At 36.6% G+C, this 17642-nt stretch overlaps 1 protein-coding gene across 2 annotated transcripts in view; it reads right to left on the bottom strand.

Annotated features, from left to right (window-relative positions):
• Positions 1 to 17642, bottom strand: part of Lama2 (laminin subunit alpha 2) — a 572138-nt gene that overhangs the window by 155931 nt on the left and 398565 nt on the right. For both annotated transcript variants that reach the window (XM_076927972.1, XM_076927973.1), the window contains exons 29-31: positions 16963 to 17097; positions 6829 to 6953; positions 591 to 677 (exon numbers count right to left, since the gene is read on the bottom strand). In XM_076927972.1, coding sequence (XP_076784087.1) covers positions 591 to 677; positions 6829 to 6953; positions 16963 to 17097 — 347 coding nt within the window. The remainder of the gene's footprint in view (positions 1 to 590; positions 678 to 6828; positions 6954 to 16962; positions 17098 to 17642) is intronic.

Here is a 17642-nt window from a genome sequence, read left to right as displayed (position 1 = left end):
TCTTGAGAAACAGCCAGTCTGGAGCTGTGTTCCTTAGCTGAGCGTTTTCATGGAACCTAAATTCAGTTTAATGGTGCTTTCCCAGATTTTGAATTTTTTGATTTCTTTGAAGAATGTTGATTGCCTGCTAAAAAGGGGGCTCAATAACAAATGCTTTATTTTCTAGACTAATTACCCTCATTACTATGTAGTTCTAGAATACACAAAGACCCACTTGTTCACAGCCAAAATGCTAAGAAAAGTACAATGTTTTAAGTTATTTCTGGATACTCCTGGCCAGTGAAATTGAGAACAATGTGGCCAGCGTCTCAATTTCCATAACTACCAAAAAGCTTTGGAAAACCCTGACATTTGTTCTCATAAAATTATATCTGACTCTGTTTGTATTAAGACATAAATAAAATAATCATGAAATTATTTGGGATCACTAAGGTCTCAGCATGAAATTAGAACAAACAAATTTTTAAAGGAGCACCTTTAAAGCTATAAAAATAGTTGTGCATTAATTACTCAAGTATAAATGATAAACATCACAAATGCAGTTAATAGTATCGTGACACTTTCTGATCCCCATGTGTGATTGTCTGTACCTTTCACAGTACTGTCCTTCATACCCCCTTGGGCAGGCTGTGCAATGGTAATCTTCCAGACCTTCCAATACACAAGATGGGCTGAAACTGAACCAGAAAATAACAGACAATGTTAATCACTTATTTAATAAAATTCAGTAATTCTTCCCATTACCAAGGTCATTGGGACATTTTTTGGGCACGTGTGTGTGATAAATATATTTACAAATATTGATAAAGTTCCTATTTATGGTAAGACAAATACTAATGATAGATAACAAAATTGGTTCATTTTTGATGAATTAATAAGGTACCACATTAAAAATATCAGCATTTTTGGAATTTGAAATAATTTTATGAAATGTATATACATATTACATTTCAACAAAATGATCACAATTTTTATTAATTCAAAGAATTTTGATGGGAACGTGTGTGCATATGTCTTACACTGGGCCAGGTATCGCTGAACACCCTCCAGGTGAAAAACCAAACAAAAGAAAGAGGATACAAAAACCATGTATTTTTTTTCTGAAATTTCAGTCCAACTTGCCATTGCAAGTTCAATATATAGAGTGCGAATGAATGCTTCACTCAGAATACAACAGGGCCTTTCGTAACCTACCAGACTTCAACACTTGAATAAAGTACATAAAGTAATTTGATTTAGTATGTGGTAAGAAGACAGAGCTTTCTAAACTAAAATGAACAAAATGTGGTCACTATTTTATGGACTTTCAAATAACTGCCCTGTAATCAACTTCCCTATCACATATACATACCACAGCCAGGCTACAGCTCAAACCCTGTGGCAAACAGGGCGTCCCTGAGCCTTAGGAAGAGGAAACTTCCGCTCCGGAAAGCAGTGATGCTTCAGATAACCGATTTCATTGTTTGGTGTCTTCTAAATCATTCCACACAAAGAAGCAATAGGAAGTATTGTTTCCAGGGCAAGACCCAGATAATAACACATGCTAACACCATACTCTTTGGTATGGGCATCATTAGGGTTGTATCTTATTATAGCTACTCATGCATCAAATTCATGGTTTGTGAATGGATGCCAAGTTTTAACTTTGGCAAAGTGTGCGAATGAATAAATCTACTACTTATGGCCTCGTTATCTGACCAATTGATATTTTTTTGTCTTCCCTAGATCTTGGACCTCCAGACTGGTAATGGTCCTATCTATCAAGTTTTCAGCTCTTTAACTTTAAATTTGATGCCGAAAATGTGTGTGGGTGCGTGCCCGTGTGCATCACATCAATTAATATTCATATATAGGCCCTGGGAAACAGACTCTAGACACTTTAAATAACATCTACACTGGCCTATAGAGCGAAACTACAATCGATTTCTATAAAATAATAAACTCCTCAATAAATAAAATATCTTTAAAATATTGTATGGGAATGTAGCAGTTCTAGACGAGTTAATACAAACTGTTGAATTATGTGTTTTGTTGCAGAGTTTGATTTTTTTTTTCCTTCGAGTTTTAAAGGGGCTTTGGAAGGAGCATAGAGGGATGACATCTTCCTTCAGTGTTCCACCTCACAACTCTCCACTCCTGACTCGGATCTCATTTGTGGGAGCATTTGGAAATCCTTGTTCAGCTTGCTTAGAGACCACCTGTCTCTATTTCCCTGTGAAGTCTAGTTTCAAATACGACACCACACAGTTTGCAAAACTTACAGGGCCTGTTCTGTGTGAGACCCTCCCTGGATCACAGAGCAGACTGGTCTCCTGGAAACCATTTCCTGCTGGTTTTCATCCCTGCTCTCAGGCTGCTTTTTTACTGGATGTGTGTTGTGTTCTTCATCTGTTAACACGATTTCGAGCTCGGGTTCCGGTTTCTCCTCTAAGTCTCTGCCTTCATCCTAGGGGCTTTAAACATTGTGTCAACTCTAACATCTAAGCTGATTTTCAACTCCTCTGCAGAAAATTTGCTTGATTTTCCTCAGCTTAGTCGACGGCTAGGCATCTATTCCCTTTGCTGAATAGACAGAGACAATGTTGTCCCCTATTTTACAGTCAACAAAACTGTTGTTTGATGTTTAAATGCCACGGGAGCCACTCTCAGTGGCTCATCACACTATCCTATGCTGTGCTGCCTCTGACCTCCATGGAAATGATACCTCTTCCAAATCACTCTACTTCAGCTGCATTAACCCGGTCTCTGCCAGCCATGGGCTGGGTAGAGGCCTTGTTGAAGAGTCAGTGCACTGTTTCCCTTCAGCTGGACTAATCCTGCAGCTGCTCCTTAAGGCTCATTCTGCCAGTTCATTACCATCTCCACACCAGCCACATCTGTCTGTGGAGGGCATTGACCCTTACTGAAAATGGTGCATCTCACCCCCCTACACACACACACACACACACACACACACACACACACTGGCTACATGCTTTTCCTGGAAGCACTATCTCAACCTAACTATTACTACAGTACATGTCTCTGTTCACTGTCTTATAAAAAAAAAATACAAGCTCTGGGAGCAAGAAATGAGACTATTCTGCCAGCTTATATATTCCCAAGATGATAAAGTATTCTCAGATGGCACTGAGTTGGACTGACACTAAATATTAGTCATCAAAGGAACAAATAAAATATTACCCATATCTTCACGGAATGTATAATTATGTGAGACCCATACACAATGTTGGGGCAGGACTTGTGTTTTCTCTCTTATTCAGGCTATTGAGATGGAGTACTTACTATTTAGTTAAAGCTTGGTATCGGAAAGAGCATCTGATTGAGGTTAAGACATGCTATAAATGCATGAAAAGGGATAAAGGCCGGGAAACACTGCTCATGGATGTGGGCCTTGAACAGGATTCTTAAAACTGGACTGGGTTAGGTTTCTAAGTTTGTTCGGAAGTGAGCTAGCAACTCTAAATTCAACCTCTCATGGAAAGGTGCTGTGTGAGCCATGGCTTGCAAAGACAGACCGACATGGGTTCCTGGTACTACCATAAAAAGGTCTGCCCTTTCCTTGGATGTACACGCTACAACACTCAAGGGTGTGTAAATGGTGCTGGGCCACACGGCTGAAGGTTTGTGGTAGTTGATATGAGATGACGCTAAGGCTGTGATGGTAAGTATCTCGTCACAGAGTCTTCCTTGCCTTTTCTTTCTCATGGACCACATAACTGAAGTCACCGAAATAAGACATTTCACCTCTCCCATCTGTAGCTCACAATCGATTTTTACAAACTGGGGAAAAGTGCCTCTCTTTGCCGTGACTCATTCTTCTACTTTGCCTTTTAATCCTTCTTATCATCCATGGATCTTTTTTGTTAATTAGGCTTTTATGTTCCAAGCTACAGCTGGCCATGAAATCAGTTTAGTCTTTTTGGCTAGCATTTCTCTAAAATGTATGATAAGAAAATTGAATAAATGGTAGGATACACACACATATATATTTTACTGTCTATGTATTGGCTTTTGAACACGGGGTTATGATATTTTAATAGGACTAGTTACAGTTGCGGTTAATAAAGTCCCAGTCCCATTGAGGCTATAACTATCATGTTTTAAGTCGTTCAGGCTCCTTGGAATAAAATTTATACTCAAATAAAACAAATCAAATTATGAAATAAAAATACGTGAATAAGATGTTTTATTGATTCTGCTAACCAACCAAGCTAGAATTGTATATTTTCGACTTCCTAAAACTGGCAGGTTCTCTTAAGACTCTCTTTATTTAAAGTTGACTTCCACTATTGTCGACCTTCAACAGTGATCCTTCCAGTTACAAACTGCTGTGTTTGCTCAGTCTCCTCTGAAAGAACAATGCCGGATGTTTGCTAACTATTGCTCCTCCCTGGGTACCAAGGACAGCACTGCCCGAGGGTTGCTCTCTCTGGTTTCTCCTGCATTTGCTCTTCATTTTTTAGTGATGGAGATTTCCCAACCAAAGTCCCATTTTGCCTTCGCTCTATGTGCTCGCCTTGGGGAACATCTGCCTGGGAAATCCAATCTGACTTTAATTCATTTATTAACATATTTCTTCCTTCGTATGGTCCTGCAATTTTCAGATTTCCATTCCGTTCAGCTATTTGCATATTTCCATTCAGACAGACTTTTCACATCAATTTGAACCCATTTAAACCTTAAATTACCTGTCCTCAGCAGCAGCTCTCTCCTGATTCCCTGTGTGCTGCCATTTTGGGATGGGGGTCGGTGAGGTGGCTAAAATCACCAGCCTTTAACTCCTGACTGTCTCACCCTCACACTTAGTTACCAGTTGTGCCGCCCACAAGTCCCTCCCACCCATCCCAGTGCTGCCCTCTTGTGGCTGTTACCTAGAGTCCGGATCTCATTATCACTTGCCTAGGTTAATGCAAATGCCCTTTAATTGGTCTCATTGCTTTTCCTCTTTGCATGTTTCATTTCTTTTCATTCAGGTCTCTCATGACACAGGCTTCCTAAAATGTGCTTCTGACCATATTAACTGTTTTGAAAAGAAAGTATGCCTTCGTGTTTTAAATTAACAAAGAAAGTTAAATAATAATTTTATGGGCTAGCACTCAGATATTTCTCCAATATAGCCTTCATGTTCCTCGTCATCTGACATCTTCAGTAATTGTGGAGTACTGTGTATACCCCACACTCCAAATGCTTTTGCTTTCTAGTTCTTAAGCATGCCTGTGATTTGTTTTCTAGGCATTTGTGCATATAATTTCTTACTACCCCAACCTGTGAAAACGCCTAATCTACCTTGGTAATATATTATATGTAATAGTACTTCTTCCACCATGTTCTTGACAATTCTCCAATTAAGGATGATATTTGGGGGGTTGGAAAGATGGCTCAGTAGTTAAGAGCACTGTCTGTTCTTCCAGAGATCCTGAGTTTAATTCCCAGTAACCACATGGTGGCTCAAAACCACCATGCAGGTGTATATGCAGCTAGAACACTCATATACATAAAATAAATAAATACAGCTTTAAAAAAGAATGGTACTCATGACTTTGAATTCTGTGACGATTTCTTTTAATGCCAAACTTTTATAAGAAGCCTCTCTAAAAAGCAACAGTATTTCTATTTTGCACTCTGTAGCTGTGGGTATTAAAGTACATCTAAGGGGGGAATTATGACTGAATTTGTTTTAAGTCTAAATGGTTTACATTTTAATAAACAATGAAATGAAGGCATTCCTTTGTTTAAGCATGGGCATTGGAGGGAGAGCTGGGAAAGGGAAATGGAAAAATAATACTCTATTTCATACAAGTATAATTTTGTAGTTGAGCAATAAAATCATATATTTTATCTTCATCAATAGCCACAACACCTAACAATCTATGTTTGACACTCTGGAAAAAATTGTGCTCTTGGAAAAAAAAAGGAGGTGATTTGCACGCAACTGTTTTCAGAATGCATTCAAAGCTAGCAATGAGGAAATAGGGTGAGTGTTTGCCAGTGGATGCTTATTTCATCTGCATGGCTTTGTAGCTCTTTTATTCCTAAGGTGTCCAGAATTCTAATTCCAGACAAAACTGTCATACGTTCTTTTCAAAAACAAATTCTTAGAGTGAAATGACTTTACCATGTGGCAATGGAAGGATACAAATCACCAATAGAAAGTACAGACAGCATTAGCAAAAAGGTAAATGAAAACATTGAGGAGTTTGCAATAAATAGGTATAAACCAAGGCAGAAGGTTCAGACCTCATGGAAATGAAATATTTCACGTTTTCCCCTGTGGCAGTGTTTCCATGGTACCACGCTCAAACCATCTAAAATGAAAGGGGGGTCTGTGCTCTTAGCCAGTTCCAACTTCTTAAAAAAGCAGTTAACAATAAGTTATCCTAACTTCATCATGGTATTTTTCAATTGCTTCTTTGATAATTATTTCCAAATATTGAATCTAATACATATAAGATGAGAGGAAACAGCCACAAACATGGTTTCATATACACTCAGACAATCCTTCGCAACTGAATCACAGATAACATGGAAAGCTCACACAAAGCTTGTGCACGGATAAAATCATGTACGTCTTTACACACATTTGTCTTAGCAATAAACCCAATTTCAACATTGATAGTTACATTTATACCAATAAGTATTATTTACTTAAAAGAGGGTTTTAGAGGAGTAGACACACACTGACTTTACTTGTGTTTTTAATCTCATTTAAAAAATATCAAGGCTTGAGATTTTTGACTATTTAGAAATATTGGCAAATCATAGAGTCCATGTGCCAGGCAGATGGGATTACTCATGGGAAAATGCAGTTATGTGCATCAATCTTACTTGTTGCTGGACGAAATTAGAGGACAAGCACATGGCTGACAGTCATTTGGCAATCCCCTGACAATTCCATAGTATCCAAGGGCACAACGCTCACAGAAGTCACCAGCAGTGTGGTGCTGACAATTCTGTAAAAGAAAACAAAGAGATGCTTTCAATGTAAAAGGAGTTACAATGTATTGTATTATATAGTTCCCCAACAATGAGCGTGTGTGCGTGCACACACACACACACACACACACACACACACACGCAAACATGCACAGGCAGATTACAAAGATCACTTCTTGAGGCAAATATTTCTTAGAGATACATTTTTATTTAAGAAGCTGTTGCATTGTAGTAGCTATATTATCAACAAGAGCTTCTGTTTCATATGAATTCATTTCTGTATACATCATTTTATTCAAAATTAACAAGTAGAAATTCAAGAATATCTCAAATTTTAGTTTCATGAAGAGCTTGGGGAAATGCTATAAAACCAGGGTCCTTGTGCGTGTCCTTTGGGGGATGCCAAAGTCAAACTAAAGCAGAAAGCATAGATACATTGAGAGATAATGCACACAAAAAATGGTCAGCCTTCTTATTACATCATGATGTTATTTATCTAATTCTTGGGAAATATGGGTGGTTCTTCACCATTACAGAGGAGTCAATCTGACATTGTAACCTTTGGTCAATATTTCCTTTTCATGCTTGTTTAATGAAGGGCATTCCACTAATATGTTTGAAGGCATGAAGAAATGAGATGCACTGCAGAGTTTCAGTATAACAATCATCATAAAGTAGAATCATACTTCACAAAAAATAATCAGTATGGATGTAAAAGCAAGTGCCCATGAGGTGCTCAAGTGAGGAGAAGGATAAAATAATATCCTACCTTGATGAACTTATACCCACTTTAAGAGTTTGAAAATAATTAGAAATCGCAACAACAAAAAATGCAATTACAAATATTGTTTAGCAAAAATATGATAGAGTATTGAGAATGAGAGTGAAAAAAGGGATACGGAATTTCGAGCTAGAGTTCAGGTTGGTTTTGTAAGACAGGATTTGCAGAAGTCGGAGTGGTGACTTACTCCTTAATATGTTAAAAGAAATACTGAAATACCGCAGTAACAAGATTTATGTAAATATATCTCCCTCTCCAGCCTTACCTCCAGCCAGTGCTGCCTATGTACATGGAGCTAACCTCCAGAGAGCATCTGAAAATCTCTACTTAGGTGTGGTCCTCCCTTACCCCTGGGACTTTTCATTTGTAAATCCCATGTTTGGTCAATGTCATTTCATCTTCTTTCTTGCATAGCTCATTTGAGCTCATATCAAATGTCTCTTTCCCTCTATCACATCCCCTGGTGTCCTAAACATGGTTTAACAGCTCCTTCTATCTAGGTCAACACAGTAAATGCAACACCATCAGCATGCAATTATTCTAAATGACTGAATGGATGAGCTCATGTTCTAGGCAACATAGATGAGATGGGTCAAGATTTTTAATATGGAAAAGGACAAGTATCATATTTCATAAGTGCAGAAAAGTGGTTAGCAGGACAAAATGACTTGATGCGTTGTGATGCTGATTTAAATGCCATAATCCCCATTTTTTTTTGACTATCTGGAGGAATCAACATATCTTAGCAGCCAAAGCCATTCCTTACTTCATGGTAGCACCCTGAGACAATGATTCCTCAATAGGAGAATTGCATATGGATTTTTTTGTCTCAAATTATCTAACAAGCCATCCAAGGAATGTGTTTCACAGGGAAGACATTAAGATCACATTTTCTAATTACAGAACTAATAATGCCCCAAAGAAAAATTCTTCAATAATAGTCTTTAGCATGTTGGCCTCTGCAACAAACAAATTGTTTTTTTACATAATGTAGATATAGCACTAACAACTGAAACCAGTTGCTTAAATATAATGACCAGTACTAAAAACACAAAGGCCCCAAACTGTGCTTTTAATCTTCTCCAATCAGAAATTTTACATTATTTGTTGACCAAAAGCAAACACATTTTTACCTTTCTGAATTACTGAATTTTCACAGATACACTAACATGCTATACTTGGCTAAATGAATAAAATATCCTGGCTAGTTTTATAAACAAAAGCATATAAATTGTCAGGCTATTTTGGAAACTTTGCCACACAGCCCTTTTCTATGACTAGCCAATATGTTTTGAAACAGGGTGCATAGTATTTTCCTTTACCTAGAAAATTTCCCATACGGAAGTTTATGTAGATGCCTAATAAGTTTAAACACATCCACAGAAGTTACCCATTAGTATTTTTTCAACAGTACATTAGAATATGTGAAATTTGCATGCTTGCCAGGCACCCTGGATTACGGGTGGTCCATATGTCTTCTATACTACCCAATGAATGTAACCTAATTTTGTAGCATTTCAGATGTAAGGTGAGGAGTAACTGAACATAATCTTACACTACAGGGGTGTTTTCTAAGTGTTCTTTCAGGTATCAGAAAATGCACAGTTTTTATAAGGCAGGTCTCTCCGTTTTACACGACTGTAAGCAAGAACATCTTCCTTTGCCATACAAATATTTCATTTGAACATTTCATTTGCTTCATTCTCATCTTACGACAGCCATCTGAGGTCTGAGTTCTGCCTTCTAAAGTTTAGCGTATGAAGTCCCAAAGAGGTGCTGGGATAGCTAACATTGCTTCCCAGAGCTCTTGTTACAAACTAATCTATTAACAATGCTGGTTACTCAGAGGGTTGTTTTTTGTTTGTTTGTTTGTTTGTTTTGTTTTTTTTTTCAGTTTTTTTTGTTTGTTTTGCATGGGGGTATTACAGGTGTGCTGCTGAGATTTACAAACACATTAAGACTCCTTCCATCCTTGATTTTTGGAACTTATAGACACATCAGTGCCTTGCATGGGTACCTAGAAAATCTGCAATCCAATGATCACATCTACATTATAGGAATTCATCTGACATGCTGCTATTATCACATCTACATCATACAAATTAATATGATATTCTGCTATTATCCTCATCTTTATATCATAGCACCCAACACAAGGTAGACATATTGGAAATACTTGTAATGAAAGCCAGAGGAATAGACAGGTGACCTAACTTAATTTTTTCTGTTAATTTCATATTAATTGATCTATAACTATGGGTCAGTAGGTCACCTGTTTGCATGTTTTCTATCTTCCAAAAGGTTAGGAATCATTTCAGCTTTATGTAATATAATATCCCTGGGACACACTGTGAACTTGTACTGCAGAGGGTGTATCGTATGGTTAGTGATGTCTCTGGAACTTACTGTGGTTTATCTTTTGCAACCACTTATATACCCCATTAATCTCTCAGTTGTCACCATGCAGATTCTATTTGTAGCTTTGTTTATGGAGATATCATAAAACATGAATCAGTTGTTTTTTTTTTAAACAATTCAGCATTTGAAGAACAAATCCCATCCTCAATATTTTTCATTAAAGCAAATTATTAATTCTCTCATATCACTTAATCTATTATTACAAAAGAAGACATGATGCTGCCTATCTCATAAATATAAGAACAAATGGAAAAATCTATGTACAGTGGCCTGTATTTTTACCAGTATATTACCAATATATTACAGTCTAATTTTAGTCCTGATATATATGCATAGTTGGGTACAAACAGGTAATATTTTAAAAAGAATTTAAGATATAATTCACCATCCTGTCTAGAAAAGTGATAATATACTGCAGAATAAGAATCTAAAGCCTCACATATTATATATGGAGTGAGTCTCACACATTGTATGTGGAGTAAGCATATCAACTGGATGGATGTTCTGTATGCTCAAAGAACCTTTTATTCCATCTCCAGAGAGCTCAATCTCTATTTTCCTCCAGTTTATGAAAACTGGTTAAATAAACCAAAGTAAGGTACCAGAATTAACCTCTTTCCTGAGACCTTCCTACCCCCCTTTAAAAATGAAACCTGGGCAGACTTATAACTGTTTTTTTTACCCCGATAAAAATTTTACATTTTCATACTTTCTTGAGTATTTCCTATGGAGCTCTTGATCACCTCTGTAGATTCTCCCCACTCTCTAGAAGAGCTTTTATTTGAGCTTTCAAAACTCAAACATTTAATCAAGTAAGCATGTGTTTCCTCCATCTCAGTCTCTAAGCATTATTTTGTATTAAAATTAAAGCCCAATTTTCATACTTTTTGGCCAAATATTTTAAAGGCTACCTAAATTTTTTAAGCATTAATATTCAAAACTATTGTAAAATATGAATAATCTATATTTTGGTAAGATTGCTAGATATATTAAGGAAAGCTTTCAATATTTTACAAATACCATAGACTCCAATTAATGTCTATTTCCTGAAGAGAAAACTTATAATTGAATTACAGATATTGATATTATGTCAGACAATAGTGAAAAGGATTTATATCTTTCATTTCCTTTTAAAATTACAATTCTAAAACAATAAAATATTATCTTCACAAACTACACCTTTAAAATATAAGTTAGCTAGAGCTCCAATATAGCTTCCAATAAAGCTTCCAATATTTGTGGAAAATAGGACAGATAAAACAGATGGGTACAGTGATCATTAAGTGAGAATGTCTACTGTGTATCCCTCTACTTACTTGTCATTTATTCATATGACTCCTTATATATTCCTTTCTATTCACTTGTCGTTAGGACACTACCTCCCCTTCTTGGAGTGTAACATCTCATAAGTTTTAATCTTCCATTCATAGCAAACCAAGTTCTATCAGGGTCCATGACAGCCACTGAGGTATTTGTAGTAAGGAATAGTTCAGAAGGTTTAGAACTTATCCAAACTAAGGACGAAGCAACTACTCTCTTGAGAATGCCATATGGAATTATGAAGAGCACAGTAGTGTTTGTTGGGAGAATTATTTAACAGTATACTTCTCTATAATTATATGCATTTTTCTTTCTACTGTTCGTAAGGGAAGGTAAACGTAAACATAGTAAAAGGCATCAATGAGTTCCCATCTCTAAATACCATTTCCACAAGGAGTTTATCTTGATATTTGTTTGTTGAATGCCTATTCCGCTGTGGTCCTTTGTTGAAATCCTAACTTCTACTGTGATGGTCATGGGATGTTGCCCTTTCAGATGTGATAGATGATTAGGGTTAAGCCCTCCTGGTTGGAATTTGTGCTCTTACAAAACTTCCCTGCAGGGAGCCACCATTAGAGGTCCTCCTACCATGTGAAGACACTGACAAATAGGGTTCTTTGTGACCTAGAAACGTCCACACCTGATGCAAACGTTTCTGATGCTTTGGAGAACAGTCCAGATTTTAGAACTATAAAAAAAATTATTTTTGTTGTTTGTAAGCCAATGAGCTTGTTGTATGGTGTTTCCTTGGAGTGACACCAATAAGACAAGATAAAAAATTTTGCATAGTGCTAAACACAATAATGATTATTTTGATTGGGATTGTTATTAATTGATAGCCTGTTAGTTTTAAGACTACAAATGGAGGATAATATGGCAATTATCAATGTCACTTACTGAGCTTTTTGATTTTATTTTTAAACATTTTATTTAGTTTTATTTTATGTGACTGTTTTGCTTGAATGTAAATATGTGCATCATGTGACACTCATGGAGGATCAGGTGTATATGGACTCTTGGAGTCCCTAAGAGTATTAGATCCTCTGGAACAGGAATTACAGGTAGCTATTAGCTGCCATTTGAGGGCTGTAGCCTGAACTGGGATCCTCTTGAAAAGCAGCAAATTTTCTTAACCACTGAGCCCCATTTAACTGCTTTTATAAAGTCAACCATCTGCTAAATCATGTTTTAAGGTGTTCATTGAATATTTTATTGAGTCTGTATAAAAATTCTCTGAGAGGTACAGCTATTATTGTTATCAATTGATAAATGCAGAACCTCAGGCAGCACAAAAGTTAAAGAAACTGACTAGGCTCATCCAGTCAGTTGAAATTTGAGTCAAGATAATGGAGCCAAAGCTTATCACTACACCAAAACTATGGACATTGCAAAGTGGAACGGATATAACTTTAAGCTGGTGTGGTGGTTTGAATATGCTTGCCCTCGGAGTGGTACTATTAGGAAGTATGGTCTTGTTAGAGGAAGTGTGTCATTGTGGTGGTGGGTTTTGCGATCCTTCTCCTTGCTGCTTGGAAGACAGTCTTCTCCTGGCCATAGTTGGATTAAGATGCAGAACTCTCAGCTCCTTCTCCAGCACCATGTCTGCCTGGATACTGCTATGCTTCCTGCAGTGATGATAATGGACTAAACCTCTCAAATTGTAAGCCAACCTCAATGAAATGTTTGCCTTTATAAGAGATGCCTTGGTCATGGTGTCTCTTCAACAGCAATAGAAACCCTAACTAAGACAGCTGGAGTCCAGCAGAAGAGAAATCAGTACGTTTCTGCCTCCTTTATTGCACTAGGAGGTTATAATGATAGTTGTTTTCTTATTTGCCTCAGAAGCCTGCTTCTAAGACAAATAAAGTTGTCTAACTTCAAAAGTTCCCATAAGGACAATATAAAAATTCAAGGCATAACAATTTATATATAACTGTGTGTGTTTGATGGAAGTATTTATTTGTTTCTTCATCTCTGGATTCTTAGAAAATAGATCTTCACCAAGGATTCTGAAGGCAGAAAACTATTCATAAGAACCAATTGAACAAAAAACAGAAAAAGGACAGTAACTTTTGTCTAATAAAAGTGAAGTTAAACTCTCATTTATAAGTGTTTAAATCAATCATTTAAAGCAAATGTAATCCTTTAAAACTACATAAGAATAGTGCATTTAACTTATGAGCTGAGTCTTTCTCCCAAATTATCTGTTAATTTGGATAATGTAAATTATCTCTTAAGCTTTGAGAAATGTCTCAGCCCAGGAATGATTTTTTTTTAAATAAACTACTGATACCAAGCTTTATTGTAGAAGAATGGGACTCTAATATTAATATCACAAAAGGTGATTAGAAAGGTGGTTGATTATTTATCTACTTAACATTTTATGTTATTCCTTATCAATAAAATTTATAAAATAATTATTTCAGAGATGGTATGTGACAAGAAATTAACATATGTATTTTAAAACAATTTATAAGTATAAAATAAATATAAATAAGTGAACATTGATAGGTTGTAAATAGAAATGGTTGGAAATCAAACACATGTTAAAAATTTTATGAGAAAGACTAATTAGTAAATGACCTGCTAACACAGATACTGCAATGTTAACTACTGAAATGAAGATGTATAATATATATAATTTTAAAGTACAAACTATATAACCTATCTTTTATAATAGTTTAATCATAAGATACAAAATGTTTACAGACAAAAGAAGTAACATTCCCAGGTAAAGGAAACAAAACTGACCTGTATAAATACAGCAATTCTGTAAAGAGAAGTTTACTTCAATTTCAATCAAAATCCTAGTTATATATCTTAGAAATGGATGAAAATAGTGAATAAAAGTATCACTGGAATGAATATATGGAGTCCAGTTAAGGAAATTAAGAGTAAGGGTGATAAAATCTGTGTTTACTACATAAAATATTCCAAAATGAAGGGAAGAAAAGCATTATAGTAAAAACAAGAAGGCAAATAGAACAGAAGATATGAGCCTTAAGCAAATTTTAATATGGGAAAAATAATAATGTATGTTTATACTTATGAGTTATGAAGAAGAGGTGATATTAATAAATAAAATGTGTCTTTTCAATAATATTTTGGAAGGAAAATAATGTAACTTTCACATACCACAGAGACTTTAGAATTACTAGAGAAGAATTAAAATTAATTATGTAAATACTGTGGGATCACAGTCTGGGTGCTGATAGTTATGTGCCTATGTAAGATCACTATAGGAACATGTGTATTTAGAGAAGCAAAAGGCATTGAATCCTGGGAATGCAGCGTATTAATATCAGGGTAATGAGAAACAAAAAAGAAGGATGAAGAGAGGAGCTGGGGAGGAGAGGGTGTTTCAAACCCTTCACATTGGCATGGCTGGAAAATCAACCAAACATAGACTTCAAACAGGTATGTGGAGATTCATGGTGGCAAACTCTGTTGATACATCAAGAAGAATAAATTCTGAGGTAGAGTGAGTCACAGGCTCTACCACAGCTCTTGAAGTAAAACTGGAGTCCACATAGACTGAGAGAAACTGAATAGAGTATAGAAAACTCTTTGGTAATGGAAGGATTGGTACTTGGAAGGAGGTAGAGCTAAAAGACTTCTGTTCTGTTTTGAATGATGGTACAGATGCCTAAGAGTTTGTCTTTTCCAAAAAGATTAATTCTTCCACTATAAGGAAAATAGTCAGAGGTAACAGAAACAAACAAACAAAAAAAGATCAAGGGTCACTGAGGTCATGTAAGCTATGGTTCTCTTCTGCTTGCCACTGTTTTCATATGATGGAAGGAGGCTGAGGAGATATCTCAGTCTGAAAAAAATGCTAGCCACACAACAATGAAAATCTGCATTTGAGTCCCAGGACACATATAAAAGGCTATGCATGCTGTTATGCCCCAGCACTGTGGAGGCAGGGTACTCTGGACTGCCAACATAGGTTACCTGGTAAGTGACATGGCACTGACAGACCCTGTATCAAAAACCAAAGAGAAATCAAAAGAGAAATAGAAGGAGAAAGAGAAAAACAAAACAAGGCAGATGGAAGATAAATAATGATATGAAAGCTCATGCAGTCAGCTGCTTTAAAAAATGAGGATATGAGAAATATAATGTAAGTATCGATGAGACTAAGATGTTGAAATGCTAAGGGCTGAACAGGAGAAAAACAGACAGAGGCTCAAACCAGAAGATATTCAAAATTGAGAAGACGAAGAACAGAGAGTTGATTTTTATGAACCTTGAAATCAAGAAAGGTTCCATCAGTAGATTTGTTAAATAATAGAGATGACTCAAGGGAAAACTCTTCTGGAGTCAGGGGTCTGTTCAGAGGGCGAACGGTTAATTAAACAAGCAGACACAGCAGAGACAGACATGGAAATGATCTAAAGCTGACTGGTGCTACAGAAAGTGGAGAAGGCTGGGACTGGCAGTGGAACAAGGACAGCCACTCTTTCTTCAAAGTCAGAAACATGAAGAACAGCAGAAAACAGTGATTACTACTTAGGAGGGTAGCCTATGAGGAGAGAGTCAGGTTTCCATGAGCAACCTGAAGAGAAAGAGAGGAAAATTCTACATGGGATTTTATTGATGTTTCACTATGAGTTCTACAGTTCAGTGGAAAGATTTCAGAAGATGAGAGAAAGAAGATGGGAGAACCAGGTGTCCAGAGCTATGACATAACTCAAGTTTATGGGATCAGCAATGACAGGGGATCCTGAAATACCAAGGGCAAGAGACCAGAGAGCCCAGATGATTCAAAAGCAAATGGTGGTTCAGGGTTCTGCCTCTCACCAGGAAGATGCACCACTAAGCATAAAGCAGAAAGCTTTAACTCTATGAGAAATAGGTAAGTTACAGTATATATAATCAATGTATTTAAAGATATTCATGATCGGCTCATGTGAAAGGCACAACATATTACTCTAATAGTACTGCATGCCGTGTTTTTAAACACAGACAAAACCAGGGGGAAATATTTAAAAAACTAATATTTTGTCTTAGGCTGTATTGGGAGAAACTTTTCTGTAACAACATTCCTTCTGTTTTCTTTTCATCTTCCTTTCTCTACCACTCTCCTCCCCTTTTCAATTATTTTCTTTTTAATTTGAAAAACTGGAAATCAAAGTTAAGACCCCATACAGATCACAAGCTCTCTACCATCCTAACCCTTTACTGTGTTGTAATTTCCAGATTCCATAAAAACACAATTTTGCTTATAATTAGAAAATAACACATCACACAAATTTTGACTAGTGTTTTCTCCTGTGCTCTAAGCTGCTATTATTCTCTTTGTAAAGAGAAACTGAAGGTTCCCCCCCCCCATCATAATTTTTCTTTTAAATGAAGAACATGGCGACCATCCTTCCCCCTTGCATTTTTCATTTCAAGCACACAGTTATGTTCCCTGCCGATGAATCTGTCTCTGCATGGAGGACTGCATATTTGGAAAGAGAAATGAGTGCGCATGTGTTGTCCATGAAGCTGCAGGTGCCTACCTGGCATACTGAGGTCTCAGGATCACACTGACTGCTGTGTCCATTACACTGACAGGGAACACAGGTTCCTAAGGTTGGTCCAGGAGTGCGGCCACCTGGTTCCGAACGCAGTCGGTAAAATCCTGGTGCACATGTCTAGAAGAAAAAGAAGGCAATGAGAGCAGGCTTGTTAGCATGCTTGCTTCAGTACTGAAGATCTCCAAGGGTTGAGTAGACAACCTTGGTCTATGCCCTCTATGTGTGTATGTGAATTTGAGGAGTCCCACTTATAAGCATAAATGCTGATTTTGATATATTTCTGCTAGGTCCTTCTTCTGTTCTCCAGCACAGGCAGCCTCATGTAATCAGATTTTAGCAGAGGAAAGCTTTCACTTGCATCTACTGCTTTTGCCTGAGAAAGCCTGAAAGTGTCTGTTTCTTGAGCAGTTTATTTTTAACTAACACTGTCATATGGACTAACGAGATGCTGGTCCAATGTCCTTGACAGCTGAAAATATGCTTTTCTGTGCTTGATGGATAACTAGCAAACGTCCAAAAAAAAAACTCAGTAAAGCAAAATAAAAAAAAAAAAAAAAACCTTATAGGTGAATTATTTATATCAATATGATTTAAAGCTTATAAAAAGAAAAAAAATCAAAATAATGAAATCTCTGTGTCTTAAACTACAGGGATAAATTTTC

The sequence above is a fragment of the Arvicanthis niloticus genome, chromosome 30, assembly GCF_011762505.2.
Source record: "Arvicanthis niloticus isolate mArvNil1 chromosome 30, mArvNil1.pat.X, whole genome shotgun sequence".
Classification (NCBI taxonomy): domain Eukaryota; kingdom Metazoa; phylum Chordata; class Mammalia; order Rodentia; family Muridae; genus Arvicanthis; species Arvicanthis niloticus.
Note: the sequence above shows the minus strand (reverse complement) of the source record. Positions and strands in the feature narration are given on the sequence as shown.